The 21,867-nt window shown below is 40.7% G+C and overlaps 1 protein-coding gene across 2 annotated transcripts in view; it reads right to left on the reverse strand.

The window, feature by feature from the left end:
• Window positions 1-3,125: 3,125 nt before the first annotated feature.
• The window catches only part of grm8b (glutamate receptor, metabotropic 8b), a 137,689-nt gene continuing 118,947 nt past the window's right edge, over window positions 3,126-21,867 (reverse strand). For both annotated transcript variants that reach the window (XM_034588738.1, XM_034588737.1), the window contains 2 exons: window positions 5,898-6,144; window positions 3,126-3,670 (listed from right to left, as the gene is read on the reverse strand). In XM_034588738.1, coding sequence (XP_034444629.1) covers window positions 3,621-3,670; window positions 5,898-6,144 — 297 coding nt within the window. In that variant the 3' untranslated portion in view covers window positions 3,126-3,620. The remainder of the gene's footprint in view (window positions 3,671-5,897; window positions 6,145-21,867) is intronic.

Raw genomic sequence — 21,867 nt, forward strand, 5'->3', positions numbered from 1 at the left:
TAAGCAGCCAGGTTAGTAGCTATTCCATTTAATTAATCACACATTTGCAATCATTTTACTGGCATGCTGGGAAAAACAGCGGGGTAGACAGGAACATAAATAAATGAGAAAAAAGACGTCACTTCAATGGGCTCAGACGTTTTAAACAAAATCATTAAATGCTATTGAAAGGTTTGACTGAAGAGGGTTGTTTGAATGGGCTTCTCTTGTGAAGGCCGTTAAGTCTGACTCTACTCAAAGGCTCTGTCACACTATTGAATTTGCATTCAACAATACTGAGACCCAGACTCTTTGACTCCAACAGATTAATAACAACTGAATGTAACAGGATGAATACTTGTCATCCACAGACTGACAGCACAAGGACTGAGATCTGTACTACAGATTTTCATGGCAAGCTGTTTCAATGTTTCAGTAACAAAACAGTTACTGATGCATCCTTTTCTTTTCCTCTCTCTGTTGTCCATCTGTAATTTCGTTGTTGAGACATAATTACCTCTTGTGTCTCTGAGCTGTGGGCCTCAGAGGTCACTGCCACATTAGTTCCACTTCACTAAACAAACTAAATCTGAACCCTCTACCTTTTTTGAAAATGTGATGGAAATTTCTGCATTTGGGTAATGTTTAATTCTAGAAGAACAGACATGTATGTATAGGATGGGATAAACAGATGTGTTTATCTAAAAGGTCAGCTGTGAGTTAATGTTAGGTTTACGATTATCACTACAGGGACTTTACTAATATGGCCTCGGAAAGCCTGAAACTTTATGGTGTCTCGGACATCTGGTTTTGGGATTTCACCCCGGAGGTCACTCCAGGGGTCTGGGCCAGAGATGAAGCCAGGACGTCCCCCACCGTAGAAGCTGATGGTGATGAGGGTTTTGAAAAAAATCTGGTTTGGGCTCCCCATCTTGTGTTTCAAATACAGACAATCCAGGCAGTGTCACCTACATTACATGTACTGTTTAACATTTTTCTGTTCTTTGGTATACAACTGATAAGCTGGTGGTATAAAAAAATAAATAAAAAAATAAATATATATATATATTCAGCACAAATCCTGCTGTACAGTTACAAGGTGATCCTTCAATAGGTGTGAGGAGTTAGCACCCTGGGAGACCGAGTTCTGGAAGCCCTCCTTTGTCTTCATGAGAAAGGAAACATGTGGCTGCAAGGCTGTGGCTACACATGTAGGCCCAACTATAGTTCACAAATAGTAGGTCCCAACACTTTTGTACCGATTTTCAATTCTAATAGAGAAATGAAAAATGTCAATGTTCCACTCTGAAAGTAACTAAAATTGTATATGGTTATGGTACTTAAATGTACTGAGGTATTTCTGAGGAGCAAAATTCAATTCAATTCAATTTTATTTGTATGGTGCCAAATCACAACATACATTATCTCAAAGCACTTTACATAGTAAGGTTGAGACCATACAAAATTATAGGGAAACACAACAGTTCCCACCGCAAAAACTTTGACGACTATGGACAAAAAACTCCCTTTAACAGGAAGAAATCTCTAGAGCTGGAATGAGTGTGGAGGGCCATCTGCCTTGACTGATAGGGTGAGCGGAGAAAAATGAGGAAGAGAGGCGTGGTGTTGATGTAAATAATGATAGCAGCACCAGTTAGTAATAATAACAAAAACAACAACAACAACAACAATAATAATTATAATAATAGTTGAGCAGTGTCAGATCTGGATCCTGAGAGAGAGAGAGAGAGAGAGAGAGAGAGAGAGAGAGAGAGAGAGAGAGAGAGAGAGTACACAAACTAAACCATATATGACACATTAAGCTGAAACATGTAGTAACTCTGTAAATAATCCTGCAAAACAAGAGTAAAAACAGCAGACACAGTTTGAGGTTCAAAGGTTATTAACATTTTGACATTGTCTCAAGTATGTGATGATTGTTTCTTACTTTTCATTAATTTCCCACACCTAATGAGACCGTGTGCTCAGAACAATAAGAAACAGGGAGACACCTGGAGTTCCTCCCAGACAGTGTTCAGAGATCCCGGAGCAGGAAATTCAAATTTGCAGCTGCGCCTGAGGACAGTGAACTTGGGATTAGACGGAACCTAAAATCAAACCCTGTGTAGAAATTCAGATGAGCAGTTTCATCTTCAGTATTCATTGCAGTGCAGAGACAAAGCTTCTTTTCTTTCAGCTGACTGCAAACGGCAGAAATGAGAGCAGCGCCTGGGGAAATAAAAGCAGGAAGCCCGCAGCCTTCATCACAGACTGTACCTGTCCTGCTCTACTTCTCTTCCAGGAGATGCAGAAATATTCATTACATGCATGAGGAGTTCACTCTGGCAGCTCGTATTGATCCGGCCTCTCCTGTTCCACTGCACGTATCGATCACATCAGCTGTGTTTTTAAAAGTCTGTAATGAGGCGCACACTGTGCTGAGTTTCCTGCCAGACTCAGGTTTGCATGATGTTAAAGGTCAAATCCAGCACAGATGGAGTTTCTGTTCATTTCCTGCTCTGCAGCTTTTACCATACTGGGACGTGAAGTGTTGGGTATAGTTTCCTTTCATCTTTTGAATATATACTGTAGGTCATGTCTCTTATCACATTTTCTTTATCAGCTACTTTCAAAGTCTCTTACTGTAAAAACAACTTGGATATAGTCTACAATCTTTGTGGAATTTAACTATAAAACCTAAAAATATCAACCATCCACCAACAATGCTGTTGTGTATGTTAAACTGCCACAGTTTGTGGATATGATAAGAGTGTAAACAACACAAGAGTCAAGAAACTCACACAGAAAGAACAGTAGCATTTCTGGAGCAGAAATACCGTAGCTGTTTTCAGACATGAACTCTGGAGAATGTCGGCACAATTGAGACTTTCACAAATGAACATCGCAGCAGGAGATTCTCCGCTCAGACAAGTTCACAACACAGAGATCTCCATATGATTCGGGTGAGGGGTAACGCAGGGCGCAATGTTTGAATATTCTCCAGAGTTTTTATTAGGGGGTTGAAATGGGAAACTCCTTTGCACCTTTGCACTCTCACATACAGCCCCTCCAGGGGAATATCAGGAGATTGTTTGGAGTTTAGTTTTTATGTTTCAGCTCAGATGTAAACCAAAGACGACACAGACTACTGAAACATTCTTTTATTATAAATAAATCATTTGTATAAAAAGTAGCATGCTTCAGTTCAACCATGGCATTTAGACATTTCACAACCAAAAGCTACGGTTCAGTTACCCGAGAACACCGACGGACTCATCTCATAATGCAGGTCGACGGACGCACGACATGAGACAAGAATCAGAAGTTTTCACAACCACAAATTTTTACGTACAATTAGAATAACAACAAGTATGGTTGGTCTCCATAATTTCTTTTTTTGTATTTCTTTTTGAGGACTTCTTTTTTCAGGTTACCATCCTCTTGCTTCCACACGTCCTTACAAGCCTTACAAGCCCACGGTCTGTAAACACAAAGACACCACACAAGTGTTGGTTCAATTTGTCTGTTGCTCTGTTCCTTCACATTATGCAGAGCATCTCTGTCCTGGCTCTGGTGACATCTCCTCTGTCTGACAGAAAACTCCCTGTGAAGGAGGTCCTTTTGTCCGAGGCGTCGTTCCCTCACATGGCGTGGTTGGTGTAGCTGACGTAGGTGGTTTTTGTTGGAGGCACTGAGGAGGGAAAGGAAAACAGCAGGTTGGTAAAGGGAAACACTGCCCTGCAGGTTAAACATATTTTCAAATGTCAGTGAATGACTCAAAAGTCAAAAAATGAAAGTCTGTCTGTTCACAGGTAACGAATCACAAGGAGCTGATTGAACAGGCAACTACTGTTTGTCAGGACTCCTGTCATACTCCACCTGACCACCAGATCTCCTTGTACTTTCTTCTTGCTTCTACATGCACCTGCTCACCAGTTTCCAAGTATCCAGGGGTCGGAGCTCCTAAAAGGAAGCGTGGTCCCCAAAGATGGTAATCCCTTAAACTGCCCAGTGACCCCAAGCCTCACCTGCCAACAGCCATGACGGACGCCCCATCAGACATTGATTGGGTCATCCCCAATAACGCCCCGTTGTACTCTGAGCCGGATCCTGAATTAACACCCTGCCTGCTCCTTAGTCTGCCACCTTCACTGACATCCAGCCAGATGATTGTCTATAGCTCAGGAAGTAAAGTGGGCTGAAGTCCTATTAGTGTCCTATGACCTGCACAGTTTTAATTCCATCATTTGAGCCATTCTTATGCCGTATTCACGCCAAACACAAAGCAAATTTTCGCATTGCTTTTGGTGAACAGGCACAAATATTTATAATTCTCCTTTGGAAAAGAGGAGAGGAGGACTACATCCATAGGATAGGCACTGTCACACATATGCTAATGAAGCAGTGGAGCTAAAAGTGTTTCCTCTGGGGGCTATGACTATTCCCACATCTCAAATACAAATGTAATGTATTCAGCAGTTATTATGGATCAAATAATCCTCTAATGCATTTTCACCTCGTGTACTTTCCCAAAAGTGAATCTCTCCTTCAAAGCGAACACTGTGCGAGAGAAAAGAGGAAGTTCAGCCTTGTGTAGGGCTGAGAAAGTAACGCTGATGTGAGAGCTGCTGCTTGTTAGATAAACACATCACCTCAGTCAGCACATCTCTGACGAGTAAACAATCCAACGTCTCACACTTTTCTGCTGATGGACAGAGAAGCAGCTTTGAAGTGTTATTCTGAGCCGTAAACAGTTTGGCTTCATCCCATCGGGTCTCAGGTGACGTCTAAATGTCGAGTTCCTGTTAAATCCTCATTATTGTCGAGAAGCTCCACTCTTCAGCTCCATTAGATATCCAAAGACGTTACAGAGAAACTGACGCTTGTCTTTGTACTGTAGCTATTTCACTGTAAATGCTTCTAATGTAATTATGAAGACGCAGTGCCACAGTTGGTTAAACCTACGGTTCTCTAGAGTCAAATAGAAAGATTTGTACAGCCAAAGGTATGTGGATGCCCATTCTAATTAGTTCAGTTGCCTCAGAGAGACACAGTCATGACGTCAGGTTCAGACTGGCCTTTGTTGCACTGAGCTTGGGTAAAGCAATGTGATCTCTCATTCAGCACTTCTTTCATCAGGTTTCAGGTTCGATGCACATATTCTAAGACAAACCACTTGCATTATACAAACTTGGTTCCATACGAGTCCATAAACATCACCAATGCTCTCTTCTTAAGTTGTAACCTCTGCTGTGTACAGACCATGGATGACATGTCACCACTTCCTCCGATCGTGGGTGATGGAGCAATGACACACGCTTGACCAATCAAGTCAGTCTCCGCTGTCAATCTTAACATTTCTGGAATAAGTGTCAACTGAACTTACATCAGCGTAATAAGAACTATCAATGACAGAAACCATCTTTGAGAAAAATGTATTTGATGTGTGTTTTGACTTTTAAGTTTGGTCAACATCCTATTTGCCAACACAGATGAGGCGGGGTTTATGACCTATACTGTAGCTAGCAAACAGGGGGCGATCAAGGAGCTTTGGCTTAACTTGGGGTCTGTCATGTCGTCCATCTTTATATACAGTCAAAGGTACAGACATGTTTGAAGAAAGCACAACCCCATGACTCACTTATGGATGCTCCTTTTTTGTTGAGCCATGATGGGTTCATGGTGTTCATTAAAGGCCCAAAACACACTAAATATTGAATAAACAATGATATTAGATACGATATGATATCAACGACTATCCTTGTCTATTGATATGAGGCACGCCACATATCAATGGGATTTTAATGTCATCCATTAAACCATAACGCCAGCATTCAACCAATCATATTATGTGATTACAGTCCTTAAAAAACGGAGGTTCCACCTGTGACATCATAATAAACCCCTCCTCCACTCACCGCTGGCCTCCACGCCCTCACACAGCTCTGTCTTCACCTCACCGTTAGGCCGCTCAGCTGCCAGCTGTGACAGCTTGGTGGTCATGGTGGCGGCGGTGACGATGGCCTTAAAGCTGCGCTTGCGTTTCGGGACGTTCTGCTCAGGGTGGAGGATGATGATGTAGACCTTCGGCATGTAGAGCATGCCCAGAGAGACGGAGGCGCTGAGGCTGAGGGAGATGGTCAGCGTAGCTGTCTGGATGTACATCTGAGGAGTCAACAAGGCGGGGAGAGGTTAGGGGATAGACAATGATCATGTCATCACACAAGACAGTGTCTGCAGGTTCTCAGTGATCGATCCTCTGTGGGCCGTCACTGAAAACAACCATGCAACTCCAGTTTTGTTGCTTTTCATGTTTTCACTTCAACTTTATGAATAAACACACTTGAAAGACGGAAGTATGAAATCAACAAATCATAACACTCTACTAAAAACTACAAGAAACACTGTCATTAACCAAGATACTGATTTGTGCCGGAAATAACTGACAAATAATGTTAACTGATTCTGTGAAGTAAATAATGCTTTGTGCTCTAAAACTGCTCAAAGTTTTTGGCCACAATGAAGTTTCATGCTATTCCAAAAAGCAAAAATTTGCGGCAGTAAGCAGCGAAGAAATGTTCTTTGTCAATAATAACAAGAAAGAAGAAGAATTTAAACTCACATGCATGGACATTTTTAAAAAGCTCAAAATATTTGTGTTCTATGATGAAGAAAATACATATTATGTAAGACTTTAATAAAACATAGTGAAACAATGGACGTTAAACTTTGTTTTCAAATAAAATCCAACTTTCATTTCTTTTGATTGTTCACCAATGTCTTCCCTTATTTGGGACCTTTGTTTACTTAAACTAATATTTCAAAATGTAAGTGTATATAAGTGTGTGTGTGTGTGTGTGTGTGTGTGTGTGTGTGTGTGTGTGTGTGTGTGTGTTCTATCAAAATACTCAAATTACTCACTTGCAAATTAATCATTATTTCATGGGCTTGTGTTAATAATTTGTGCTGTCCAATTTTGTGTGGACAAAGAAACCAAAAGTTAATTATTCACCTTGGAAAACTAATGAAATAATAATCTCAACATAAGGTTAATCCATAATCTATTTAATAATTACACAAAAAGTAGGTATGTATGTGAAACGTATATCTCAAATCGATCGTCATATTGGCTTATCACTTAGCATGTCTTTTTTAAATAAAAAGTACAGTGCCAAGTTTGGTGCAATTTGGACACTTGATACGTTCAATATTTTTTGTAATAAACAGGCGACTAAAGCTCTGTAGCAGTCAGTGGGTGCAGGGCAGTGTGCCAACAGTCTGTGGACCATGTTGAATATTTATTCTTCTATATTCTCAGATAAACTACAGCAGAGTTGGGTTACTGGCAGCCTGCGGCCAATAATATCTGTCCCACCAGATCTTTTTTTTTTCACCATGTAGGACCAACACAGACATGCAGCACAGGAGCTGATCCCCCTCATGGCAACAACATTCATAAACTCTCTTCCTCCTTATCAAGTTGTCTTCAAATTAAAAGTAAATGGTTTGTATGTATATAGAGCTTTTCTAGTCTTGATGACCACTCAAAGCGCTTTACAGGACAGTTTTGCCATTCACACACACATTCATACAGTGCATCTATTAGCAACACTTTTTTTCTATGAGGGGCAATTCGGGGTTCAGCATCTTGCCCAAGGACACTTCGGCATGCAGATGGGGAAGACTGGGCATCAAACTGCTGACCTTCTGGTTGGAGGAGGAACGCTCTACCACACACAAGGTTTGTTTTGTTGCTGGAATGCTTTATATTGAGCTCAATTACAAAGCTTTTATTTTGAAATGGCATGATCTTACAGGAATAGTTCACAGAAAAATGAAAATTATGTCATTATCTACTCACCACTATGCCGATGGAGAGGTGGGTAAAGTGTTTGATTCCACAAAACACTTTAGGATTTTCAGGGGTAAACAGTGTTGCAGCCAAATCCAATACAATTAGTGGTGAGTAGATAATGTGTGAATTTTCATTTTTTGGTGAACTATCACTTTAAACAGTTTCAGAAAGAAAGCTGCAACCAACATTACGAAAGGCCAAGCAAACAGCTCTTTCCAAACAGACACTGCAATAGTAACAATAAAAATAATGATATTCTCATTCCTACCTTACAAAGTGCAGCCCAAAGTGCTCAAAGACAAACTATATTAAATAAGCAGTTTAAAGGTTCAGTTTAAAGGTATCTAGTGGTGAAGTTGCATGTTACAGCTGAATACACGTCACCTCACCCTCCCCTTCCAAACATGAAAGAATCTGTGGTTGCCTTCAGTTGTCATAAAAACTCAAAAGCTCTTTAGTTTGTCCAGCCTGGGCTACTGTAAAAAACATGGCAGCTTCCGTAGAGAGGACCCACTCCTGATGTAAATATAAAGTATTTAAATAAAAGTGTCCATTCGAGGGTAAAGAAAACAACAATTCGTACAATTTAGATGAAACACACTAGGGGAAACATCACTGGGATTATTTTATATGAAATTTTTGATGATAGATCCCTTTCACCCAAATCTTACACACTAAACATTTAACACTGGAGAAAGTTTGCAAGTTGAGTCTGTGTCTAAACACCTCACACTTACTTGGCTCCTCATAAATTAATAGAGATTCAAATATTCCCTAAAAATATACATTTTTGTTTCTTTTTTTTACTTTCACAAATAACCAAAAACATTCTCTATTTGTTTGCTCAAACAATTGTTTAGCACATTTCAGTCATCGCCTAACTGAGTCATCGGCAGTATTTTGACAATGTAACCAATTCTCAGAACAGGCAGATAAACCTGATGGTCGGATGTCTGACTCGGCTCAGTTCACTGTAATCAATCAGTGACTCATGTTTGTGGCGACAGGTTTTGTTTTCTCAGCTACAGAAGCTGCCTTCACTGACAGTCTTGTTCTTCGAGTGACAGGTGAATTTAGGCCTCGGGTCTCCTTTGCTGTGGCAAAGTGTCACACATCATTTTTAAAGGTTACATTGTTTCCCCCTTTGCTGTTTTTGCTGTTGGTGAAACTCAACACTTCCTGCTGATTTTTCACATTACAGGTCTGAGGGAGAGAGAAAGATCACAGACATTAATAAAGATGGATGTTGCGTCTACACTTCCTCCTGTTGTACAAAAATAAAGCTAAAATATATGATAAGTTACGGGTGCTGCCATCTTGCACTCTCTGTGAGTCTCTGCATTAGTTATTTTTATATCATAGAGGTGAATGAGGTGATAATAGTGAAGAAACTAAGAGGCACAGTGCTTCCTCCTCTCACCTTGTTAACGGTGAGCTGTGAATCACATGTTTCCAGCAGTGGACTAACTGTTACAACAACATTACGGGAGCAGCTGGATGATCATTAGCTCCTGATAAGGAGACCTGCTCTGCTCATTTCCAGTTCTACATTTTTATTCTGGGACTCCACTCGAGTTGCTTTGCATAATTCACAGTTTAAATAGCCCCCTAACAGCCCACTTTCTTCTGATTGGCCAACTTCCGAGGGGCTCTGGTGATATCACACAATTGTGAGAGTGTTGAGATTTAACTGTTTACTGTTGGTGCGTATTTTGTAACTCCTGCCTTCTTAAACAAAGGTTGTGAAAATAAAAACTGCACACGTAAACATTTTTTTGAGCTGTCAATTAAATTGTTTGTCTGTTCATTATGAAACACATTAATGCTGGTTTTTATATCACATATATTACCAAATAAATTTTTTTTAATGTATTTATTGGGGAAACATCGCTCATGATGCTACCTAGTGTTTAAAACCTTCCTGGACTTTAAGGGCCAGTACTTATGCAGAGTCTACTGTTTGAGATGTGTCTACATCATGACATATAATTAAAAAGGTTAACACCCTCTAAACAAAGGCAGCCTGCCACCATGAGTGGGAATCTGGAAAGACTACTTCATTATCAAATCTATGCTGGAACTAAACCCCTAAACCACGACATCAGAACAATCCCCCATCCTCTCCTGCCTCTTGGCTGTCTCTCTCATACCTGAACCGTTTGAACTGCTGGAAGAGATTCAAACGGCTTGAGACGACCATGGTCTTGGTTGTCTGGAAAACTTTGGAGGCGAGAAGCCTCTACTCATACTACATTTTTGTTGCAAAAGTGTGTGTGCTGCTACCAGGCTCATTGCACATAGCTAAACAACCTAGATAACTTAGCTTTAGCAAGCTAAATGGTATGTTGTGTGTGTGTTTACGATGTCAGTGATGGGGATTTCTGAGTAGACATTTCTTAGCCCCGCCTTCCAGCCCCGAGTTCTAAAGTTCTTTGAATTTCCAGGGAGAAACATTTCCAAAGTTAGGGGTGAAGTCACACTTTAAGACAAACTGCAGGTGACAGAGGTTTGACCTGCTGCAGTTAATATAGACCTGGGGAGTGAAGATTGTAAAAGAGCTGCTCAAAGCCGGTCAACATCCGCTATCACCAGACAGAAGCAGTGGATTGTCACCACTAGCTGCGACACAGCTGAGACCAGAGGCAGCCACAGTGGTCACCTAGGGTAAAAGCACCCGTGTTCTCTCAGTTGTGACAGGAAACATCCCAGTGTTTGTATTTTATCTTGTTGTCGCTGTTGATGCTGATAAAACTGGCTTTATTGTGAAAACCGACCGTCTGCTGCAGGAGGAAGAAACATTGACTCAGCTCATTTATCAGAGAGCGAGAAAGAGACACCGTCTGATTCAAGCTCGCTCAACCACACAAACACACAAACACACACAAACACACACACACACACACACATATATGCACCATGCAGAGCTCAAACCTCTGTTTCCTCTCCCCGCCCCGCAGCATCTGTCACAACACACCTGTGCTCATGCTCCCTACACACAAGACCGCCTACCACCACCACAGCCGCGATCTCCTGCGTCGCCATGGCAACCCTTTCATGTAAGTTGAAGCCTGGGTTAATGGCCCTCTGACTGTGAGTCAAAATGACAGCGGGGAATCCTCGACAAGGCACCGCCACCAGGGCCCAGAGGAAGGAAGGAGATTTTCTGACAGATGGTGAGTCCCCACGCCCAGCAGCCCAAAACAAAGACGGCGGTGATTCCAGCAACGCATCAAGGAATCATTATGAAAATGTATGACAGACAGTGAAGCATGAAGTCATTTGTGGGCCTGAGAGAAAAAACACGCTTGGAAGTGATTTATGTGGCCTCTCCGACACAAGCTGTGATCACAAAGTCCAATGAAATAACCGGTGTGAAAGTCAGACGACGAATCTAACGATGCAGTTCAAGGAGAAAGGTTAGGAAGTGCTGGAAGACAGACTTGAGGACAACCGCTCAGTCTTAGTGAAGCGTTCTTACTAGGGCTGTCAAAATGAATCCGTTAACGCGGGATGATTAGTTTGTGGAATTAACGCATGCGCAGAATGACCCGCCCCATGTACCCATACCTGCCCCCACTCACTCGCTCAGAGCGACACACGCAGTGAGATCAGAGCTCGTTCACGTTAAGCAGCCGGTCAGTGACTTTGTAGAAGAACAGTGAAACACAGAGTTTCTCTGGTCACAGCTGATCAGTGATCAGCGCCGCTGCTTCATGATCAGAGCAGAAGCTGCAGTTGGTTTGTACCGAGCTGGAGTTTCTGTGTCCTCCTCCACTCTGCTCTCACTTGAACTAATAAGCACTCCTCACTAGTTATCAGGACCTGATCAGTACATGAAGTCACTTAGTGTTTGTTTGATTCGCTCCAGAGTTTATGAGGCTGCATTTAAACATCATGAAAATGACTCGTCAACATGTTGTGCTCAGGACAACACGAGACGTGACGCTCACAGTCAGGACTCAGTGTTAAAATGAGCGGAGCGACACGCAGACATGATCCGACACCATCGATTCATAACCAGACACATGACCGTACGTTTGTCACCTAAATCATCCCAATAAAAAATGAACTACGAACGTGAACTGCTTGAAATGAACTTGGAACTCGTTCTTTTTAAGTGTGAACTGGCTCAACACTGCTTCTACAGATGGGCTCAGATTTAGATTTCACATTTAATTGTGTAAAGGTTTGGTTGTTTGTTTGATTTAAAAAAAGAAAAGAAAAAGGTTTTATACAACCGTCCTATATTTGCTATAAAAAAAAGAGCAAAGGCTAAGATGCCCCAATTGTTTAGGATAAAGGTTGTCTTTGAGTTTGATTAAAACAAAGTATGGTGTGGTATGTTTTAGTTTGATTTTATTTTATTTTTGAATCTTAATAACTCTATCATTTGGACTTGTCATCAATAAAAAAACTATATCTGCCTTCTGTCATTTATCTTTCTGTTCCCACAACAATATACAGAGAAAATGGAGATTTTCCGGCATTTAGAGATGGTGATTAATCTGATTAAAAATTGTAATCGTTTGACAGCCCTAGTTCCTACATACAGATACAAAGTTGCTGGCAAGATCTTCCCTGTCATGAATCTTCAGCTCTCAGCGTGAGTTGTCTTGACACATAATGTACATGCTCTGCTTCCACTGGACGTGGCGGCAATTCATATCTACCTGTCATTCTTTTTCTCTATGTCCTTGTCACTCCTGTATATCTGGAGACGACGATGATCAGCTTTTCCTTCACTAGGTTTTACGTTTTTTTTCACTTGTTGGAGTAGAAAACATCTCGGTGCATTACTTTCAGCCACAATCAAGACGTTTCTGATTGGCTCTCACCTGCACTGTGTTAGAGGAAATGTCTAGACCTGACCTGAATGCCTAAAAGCTACAAATGTTGCCATGGTGATTGGCTTCCAAATCATGATTAAAGTTCTGTTTTTTTATTGTTAAAATCCCAACAACTTATAATGCAAGAAATAGTCTAACATTATTATGCATCAGCAGTAATTATTATCAACTGGTGTAGTGCCCATTCTAAACCTGCCTGTTTGTAATGGTAATGGTGTTAATGCTCCGGAGCTACTACAGAATTATTCCATGTCATTAGTGAGTCCTCCTCAAACAGTTCTACAATAAACTGTCACTTTTTATTGTTTGTGTGCTGGACGTTGTGTGCAGAGCTTTTTACAAACATTCTATGGTGCAGAGTGAAGTTAGAAAACTTTGTGTTCATCCTACCTGCTTTATTTGCAATGGAGATTGTGCAGTCAATGTTGTTTATAGAATGAATTTGCTTTATTACTGATCATTTGCAGTTCATCAGAGGAAGTAGAAAAAGACATGTTCAACTCAGTTCTCAGCCTGTCCGCCAGCACACTGTTTAGTGAGTTGTCTGGCTCTAACACTACCAGACAAAGACACATGACCACGTGTCACAAGTTTCAATAATGCTGGCAAAATATTGAGAAAATCAAGCATCTGGAATGATAATAATGAACAAATATCTGCGGATCTACTGACTTCCCCATCAGCCCCAGCTGTTAAAAGTGTTAAAGTGCATAAAATAATTGCCAAGCAGATGCAATGTTTCCTATGTGGTCTCATGGGTTCACAAGTAATTGCAGTGTTAGCACTTGTTTCTGTGTGTGAGGTATGTTTTCGGGCACAAACCTGTATGGAATAATTATATTAAGTATGGAGTGCGAATTTAGACATTCAGTGTAGACATGTGTTGACATATCCTTAGCTGACATGTTGGAGGACGTCATGGCAACACCAGTCCTGACTCATTAATAACCACTTCCAAATCAGAAAGATTGTTTGGAACAAGGCGAGCACACATGGAGAGCAGAGTGGTGGATTATGGGTTATTTTTTTATTATTTCTGGGATTTATTTCTATAATGATGCACACAAAAAGTGCAGCTATTAAAAAAAACCTATTATTTTCACTCCGTGTAAGAATCATCCAACTTTAAATCTCCTTAGCTGGGAAGTTTAAGGTGAAGAGGGAGGTTGAGGAGGTTAATGGCGGCTGAATCCTGTGACTGCACGGCTCTGTGTGTCTGTGACCTGGATGCCACCCCCTGTTTGATCTAGCAGAACTGGTTTAGAGCTCAGGACTGTGAAAGTCTGATCTGAGAGCAGCTGAGGCCCGGGTGAAAGTGGAGCAGCAGATATTTAATCCGAATGTCGTCAGCAGGCTGCAGGACAGAGGAGACCCAGGTGGATGCAGCTGATAGGATCATAAAACACACGGGTATTCAGCATAATTATCTCATTTTCCGTCAGTTTGGAAGTTATTCATCAACGTATAAACCACTACTATCACAGAGACGGACTGCAGCATGCTGATTTAAACGGATAATGGCACTGACACTTTTGGAGATTCACAAATGTTGGGCACTGTAGCCCACAGGTTCTCCATCTGCTGCTATCATCTGCAGCTGCGATCAGGCCTCATGACTCACCATGTCTACGTAGTTTATTCACTTTCTTAAACTAGGCCCTGTCCCTGCAACAAAAGTACACACTTAACCTGGAGCAGAAACAACTTTCATCCCTTTTATATTGATGTTGGCGATATAAGGCGAAGAATCTGGATGTCCCTGCGCTTCACGTCACTCGTCTGTTATTTGTTGGAGTGACGCCTGAAGTGAAGTGAAGTGCCTTAGACGGCAGTACCTCAGAGAAAAAAGACATCAGAGGAAAACACTAAGCACCATATTCCCTGTTCAGCTCTGTAATCACTCAAATTTACAAAGTCAATTAGTGCAGATGTATTTCTCTTACACGATGATGGGATTCTTGACTGGCTTCCAACTCACAGGCTGTGTTAATGTTAACGAATGGCTCTACTTAAAATGAAATCCACTGTGTTTTCATAAAGTGAAGAAACACTCCCTGCAGCTCTCACTGATGATATTTTTAGAATCAACTGTTTCCTGTGTTAAGTTACAGAACAAGGACGTTTGGGGATTTTGGTGACTCTGCTGAGCACTACAACAAAAAATGGTGAATGTATCCTTTAGGTTTCGCATAACAATTTTGGTATCAGTTAAGTCTGGGTTCGTTGATATCGACCTGATGGTATACTGTATATGAATCCCTTTGGCGTGTGTGGGGGCGTCCAGCAGCATCCTAATTAAAAGATGAACCACATGCTCCAATTTCCTTTTGAGTGTGTCTCATAACAATTTTACACCAACATTTTTGGGTAAACGCAGGTTCTTTTAAACACAGATAAACCCAGTAAAAAAAAAGGCAATATACTCCTTTCCCATTGCCACTACAGGAGTTTACCTCTGGTGCATCATATTCAATGTCAAGAATGCACCGAAAATTTAGGCACTCTCTCAACTTGCTGTCTTGCTCAATAAAAAATTAGCATGTTCATTCGGGTGTCGCGTTTCAATCGTTACCAGTTAGAGCCTCAGGGGATAAAAACCTGGGAGTGAATACAGATTTAATAGATTCGCACTGCAGACAAAAGCCAAATATAAATAGTTATCAGTGGGTTCTTTGATCAGTAGAAAAGAAGCTATAGAGTCTCCGGCCAAGTGAAGCCTGTATACTGTTTGTACTGAACATACAGAGGGTAGGTGGTAGCAGTCATGCAGCTAGGGCGTGCTGCTTTCCTGGAGAGTTGCAAGCATCAGCGTGAGTTGACCCATCAACCTGTGATGACGTGTGTCAGGACGCCAGCTGTGTGTGTGCCCTTAAGGATGAGTGCAGCTAATACAGACACAGACTTCAGCTGCTTGTTTGTGTGATGGTCAGGTAGATCTAGAACTCTGCATGAGCCTTATCTCTCCCTACACTGAAACTGCATCTATCCGCCTTTCTTATCTCAAGCTCCATCTTACCTGCTCTCAAAGACAAGACCCTGAGACTTGCTGGTGCCGACGATTGCTCCACACTGCAAACTATCTTGTCTTATCATCTACACGAAGCAGAGGTACGATCCTCATCGATCCTCTGTGGCCTCCTGAGATTCTGTCCACGTACATCACTAACAAAACTAGTGACAAGGGACAACCCTGGTGGAGCCCAGCGTCCACAGAGGGTGGACTTGATACAGCATGGACACAACAAGGATCACTCGCAGCATTGGCCACAGTATTCTGTTTTTGTAACGCAAAGCCACAATGTTTGTATGGGGTGACGATTAACACTGCATTCTGAATTGTAAAAGAATGCTGTAGGAAAGAAGGAGCCAGAGTTTGAACCACTGACCTTCTGGTTACCGGATGACCCGCTCTACATCTTGAAGTATCCACAGTATCTGTAGGTATTGTACTGCCCCCTCTGGCAGTACAATACACTTATTTACCTTATTTAATTAACCGTCCATGTACCATTTAGTAAATGCAAGATTTATTATTATTATTCAAATGTAATAATTAATAAATAGACCACATACCACAGCATTATGTCCCACAGATAACTCATTGATATATATATATATATATATACTAAATAAACCCACAATCAACTTGAGATCGATCCATTTTGAGTAACGTTCATGAGGACAGGACAGAAGCATACACCACTCTGTATATACATCTGTACCACTGACAACTTCTTGGCTTCCCTACAATCATTGGGTGCAGGTAGACTTATTGGGCTGCCTTAAGCTGGAGGAACTTTTTGCTCCCGTGGATAACCTCAATATTTTTAAACAACCTGGTCCCTGTCCTGGGCCGACTTTCAAAGAGCCATATCATCTCGTGAACCTCTCTCTTTCTCATTGTCCCTTCTTAACCGTCTTTTGCTCTCCCGTCAACCTGTACGTGCACATTCATGAACTCATGGATGTGATTCCCCTGGATGTAAGATTCAACTTTTTGTGTTATATTATGTACTATTTTATTTTATATACTTTAGGTTTGTTTACAGTATCAGGTTTTGTATATTTATTTGTTTTGTGGATTTGATGTGTTTAAATTTTTTTCTGAATGAGGATTTACTCAAGACCATTGAGTAAACATTGAGAGGTGCCACGAGGTCACTGAGAACCTGGTTAATCAATCACTTTAGAATACCAGCAAATGTAATAATGTGATGGTGATGAGACCTTATTGGCTGAGGTTGTCCGATGTACATTTCCTGTCAGATTTCTGATAAGAGAAGTTTCCCTTTTTGACATTCCTGCTCATGTCTCCCGCTTTCTCTCCCACAGTAATATCTTCTCTTCATTTGGCTCTAACCAACCTTTCCTCTCATATAAAATAAAAATATAACGCTGCTTAAATGGTAGCTCTGGCAGGCAGTAACACTGTGGCTGGTATTGACTTTCTCTCAACAGGTCTGAGGCTCCAGGAGCAGATAAGCAGCAGAGCATAGCTAATCACTGCTCACACAGTTTTCTCTTTAAGAAGCAGAATAAATTGACGGGAGTAAAAAGGCAATAATATGTTTTAGGTGATTCACCCCCTAAAAAACTTAAATCCACTAAAATTGATGGGTGTCAAGGTGGAGTTTGTTAGAGATGAGATCTGGGAAATTATAGTTTTTAACACTTTCATATCTAGTAAAAAAGAGTATTATGATTATTACTAATTTCTATTTAATTTATTAACATTATCATATTTTTGCACACTTTGGAAGATCCTTATTCATTTTCTTCTCGCTTCATCTGTGTCATACCCACACATACACAGAGAGAGAGAGAGAGAGAGGAAGAGAGAGAGAGAGAGAGAGAGAGAGAGAGAGAGAGAGAGAGAGAAAATCCCTTCATAAATACATATTCATTTCTAGAGAACGTATTATTCTGTAATTATACTATGCTAATTATTGAAGTACTAATTATATTTCAATGTTTGAAAATTCTTAATTGCTTCATTTCAAATAACTCTGAAGTCATAACCCTCAAGATTTTCATAAAATCTAATCTTCTACATTACACCAATTATATCTCAGTATTGGGCTCTTTAGTCTTCCATTCAGATGAGGGATTCACATGAAAATAATCCAGTGTGACTTTATGTCACTGAGAAACATTGTGACATAGTACTGTCTTATCTAGGGAGACCTTAGTCCATGAGTGTGCAGGACATCCCATATTTAGACATTAAAATGTGGAGGGAGATGATATAGTGCTGATGAAAAGTGAATTCAGTAAGAAACATTGCACAAAAATATGTAATTCATATTTTTTGATTCTGTGATAATCACAACTTACAAACATAAAGATTTGTCAAATCCAGAGCAGAGTAAGCAGCTGTGAGTCAAACAGTCCGACTCTATATCCCAATGATTCAGTCCATCAAACGGTCCGTCTGATCCCTCCAAAAGGGGCAAAGGTGATCAGGAGGGTCTGAAGATGCTAAGTTTAGAGATGAGATGCTGAGTCAGCACTATGATCCACGTTTACATTCACCATGAGAATCATCTTAAAGGAACAATCCAACATTTAGGTGCACACACACACACATAGATGAGTGGAAGCAGTGGGAAGCTGCCATAGCCTCGCCTCATCTTATAACTACAAAGCTGCTTGGTTTACATCTCTGTGGTCTTTACATTTGTCTTGTTTGTTTTGTAAAATCTGGATTTGTTGCATCTGGAGCTGTAAAATACATGTATCAGAGGGGAGTGTGTGAGTTTTATACTCCTAGATAAATCCTGAAGGTGTGAAGTGGCTGAAGGCGCCGTTAACAACACTAATAATATCACTGCTGGCGTATTAATATGATAAAGTAGCTCATCAGTTGAGGTCAGAGGAGCTGGATTCCCGCAGGGAGCTGCCGTGGGTGGAGGCTCCATGTTAATCTTCTCTGGGATATCAAAGCCCGGTTCATTAAGTATGGAGGCAGTGTGACTCTCTCCCAGCGGCCCTGACTTCTCTCTGTTTACCTGCCTGTGAATGTAAACGCCTCCTCAGGCAGCCGGTGCAGCGTTCAAAGCCCAGCCCCTCGGATAGGCTTCTAATTCATTTTTCAGCTTCCCTCGCTCCTTCTCTCTATCTCAGTTCACCACAGCTATAGCCGGCACACAGCCGACTGCTGCTGCTACAGTAAATAATGTCAACCAGTGAGAGTATTGCTCCAAATCCACAGCATGACCGAAAAGATCAGCTGGTTAGTTCAGGGTCATTTATCCCTGGGCTCTTTTCACTGCAGATTTCTTATTTCTTATTATGTAAGTGCAGGCAGGTTTTACACAGGTTTGTCATTGGTCAGGAAGCTGCAGGGGCAAAGTTCGAGGATAAGAAAACAGGAACTGAAACAATCAAACAAATGTGATGTCAAAGAATGATTTGACTGTAGAGTTAATTCCTTTAACTGGATTCACAATGACGTTTTAGACGCCCAGCTTGATCAATGACTTGGTGAGTCTGACAAAGCGACAGACGAGTGCATGATGAGTTAATTACAGTGAAGAGGATGACAGAAACGCTCATCTTCATTGACTGCCGTCACACAGCTACATCTCCTGAAAACCTCAAGTATAGATGAGGATCTGCAGAGATCAATACATGGCATGTTTCAGAGCAGTGTTTAACAAGGCGTCTCCATAGAGCCCCTCAGTGAGTCACTCTCGTTTGTGGCTGTGACATCTGATATAGCAGATACAGTATGACGGAGAAGGCAGCAGTAATGGTTTGGGACTCTTACAGGAGATTTTCCCAGCCTATTATCAGCAGCACCACATCTTCCACCATGTACGTTTTTGTTGTCTGTGTGTCAAGTGTGATCGATTTGATTTTGTTTCCGGAGTTTCAATAGAGGACCCACACGCAGGTACTGCAGCTTGGTAGGTGAATGATAATTAATTAGAATCAAACAAAATGAAACATTCTTTTAAGAAACCAAACAAAGCCTTTGGTGGCGGTAATAAGCTCAGAAACAAAAGGTGAATCCTTAAATGAAATGAAAGTGAAACACCAGGATAACAAGTGTCAACCAATGTGAAACAAGACAAACCAACATAGGCAAAAGGAAACACAGAGGCTATATTCAAAAGGGAGGCAGGGAAGACTGAACGTCGGTGAAACACATTAGGAACAGATGCAGACAATCAAGAGGGCAGAAACTGGGAAAAAACAGGAAATAAAGTCTGAAACGCACAAGGAGCAAAATTAAAAAAATGTCAAAAAAATGGAGAACTCAGGGTGAACCACCCAAAACAACACAAACACAAGGTAAATGCAAATAAATTGAAAAGACCCTACAAATGAAAATCTGGTCCAAAAACATATAGCTCATAGAGTTCAGGACAGATTTGAAATATGGATTTTAAGTTTGTAACCCAGTTGATTAGTAGGGGTGGGCGTCCATTTTTCCTGCTTACTGTAAGTTAGTAAGGGAGGTAAGCTGTTGCTGTTTAGTTTCCTTATCTTCTGTTAAGTTAGCAGTTACTCTCCAGCGAGTTTTGTTTTGTTTTGTGACATTTGTCTATTTGAGGTGTTACGGTACAGGAGCTTTCTTCTGTTGGGCGCTCCAAGCACATGTACTGTAACACTTCAAATAGACAAGCAGCACATTTTAAGCAGCAACTAAATTGACCGGCTTTTCACAAACTACAGCTCACTTCACAGTGACTCTCCTAGACATCCATTGTCAACATCCATTGTCACAAATTTCCACCAGTGGCTTTTGTTGTGTTATCACATTCAAATTTGAGTTGTCACTTTTCATTCATGTTGTCACTTTTGTATCTGTTTGTTCACTTTTGTATTCATGTTGTTACTTTTGCATTCATGTTGTCACTTTTGCATTCGTGTTGTCACTTTTGCTAGCTGCTTTCACACTTGTCTGTGTATCTGTTTGAACATGACAAACAGAGTATTTGAGAGCAGTGAGAGCAGTGATCTTGTTTTGTGTAATAAGGAGTGGCAGCTATAAACCTGTTGACAGGAAAATAAACTCACTGAGCATGCTCACAATGTTCTTCTCTGGTATCGGGTACAAGAATCGTTGATATGAGCTTAATCAACATCTACTGGCCCGGCATACACATTTGTAGTTTATTTTGTTTTCTCGTGTGGAATTTTCTTTTTAATGGATTGGAAAATATCTGTTAATAATATATATATCTGCATTAGTGGAGATAAGGCATACATCTGTCTCTTGTACCACAACAACCTCTTTCAGTGATTTAGCTTCAGTTAAAATTATCTTTTACACTTTTATTGCAACCACTTTAAAAAATTGGCTCTTCAAGTAACATTTCATTTCAACTGATACTTCAAATTAGTTCAGTTATTATACTTAAAGTGACAGTTTTTCGACTGGTTTCTCTACTAGTCACTTCATATAATTTTCCAATGTGTTCTTACAGTAATTTTCAGATATTTTAAGATATAAATGGTCCTGAATGGAGAAACTCAATGATTTCTGTAACTGTGATTTCACTGAATAAATCATCTCAGACATAAGTGAAAAGTAGACTCAAATTTAAATGTCTAATTTTTATTTGATGTACAGGTGTTATTGATTTACCTAGTCTGATGTTACCAAACACATTGCATTATTTGCATCTTGCAGGAAACAGGAATAGAAGACACGTAGATGTTTATTGAGTAATGAGGTGTTTGTTGAATTTCTATCTTCAATTAAAAATGTAGCTGCCCTGAGGCTTTAAAACCAACAGTCTGTTTGCTGCATTTCCTCTGAACTGGGAAATGTTCTTCTCAGTGAAATGTATTCTGTTTGGTTTGGCTGAAGTTCTTTAGTCAAATCTTGAGATGTGTTGCAGAATAAGTGGCTTCTTTCTGCAGACTTGGTAAAAGATACAACTGAATTTTCTGGCTTTTTCTAGTCTGTGTTAAGTATGAGTAGAAAGATTGCGTGACAAACATACCCTCAGCTTCACATGCTCACTGCGCCTTTCAACTGCACCTCACACCATTTACCAGTAAATTGACCTGGCACATGCAGATGGTGTCACAGGTCTGTGTTAAAAGATGGTTTCTGACATGAGATGTGGATGTTGTCCTTGATCTAAACATGAATTTGCCCATGAGAGATGCAAACAGACACAAAGATGCAACTCGCTCCAAAAATATTCAAATTTTAGTAAAAATGAACGT

The sequence above is a fragment of the Hippoglossus hippoglossus genome, chromosome 6 (genome assembly GCF_009819705.1).
Source record: "Hippoglossus hippoglossus isolate fHipHip1 chromosome 6, fHipHip1.pri, whole genome shotgun sequence".
In the NCBI taxonomy this organism is placed as follows: Eukaryota; Metazoa; Chordata; class Actinopteri; order Pleuronectiformes; family Pleuronectidae; genus Hippoglossus; species Hippoglossus hippoglossus.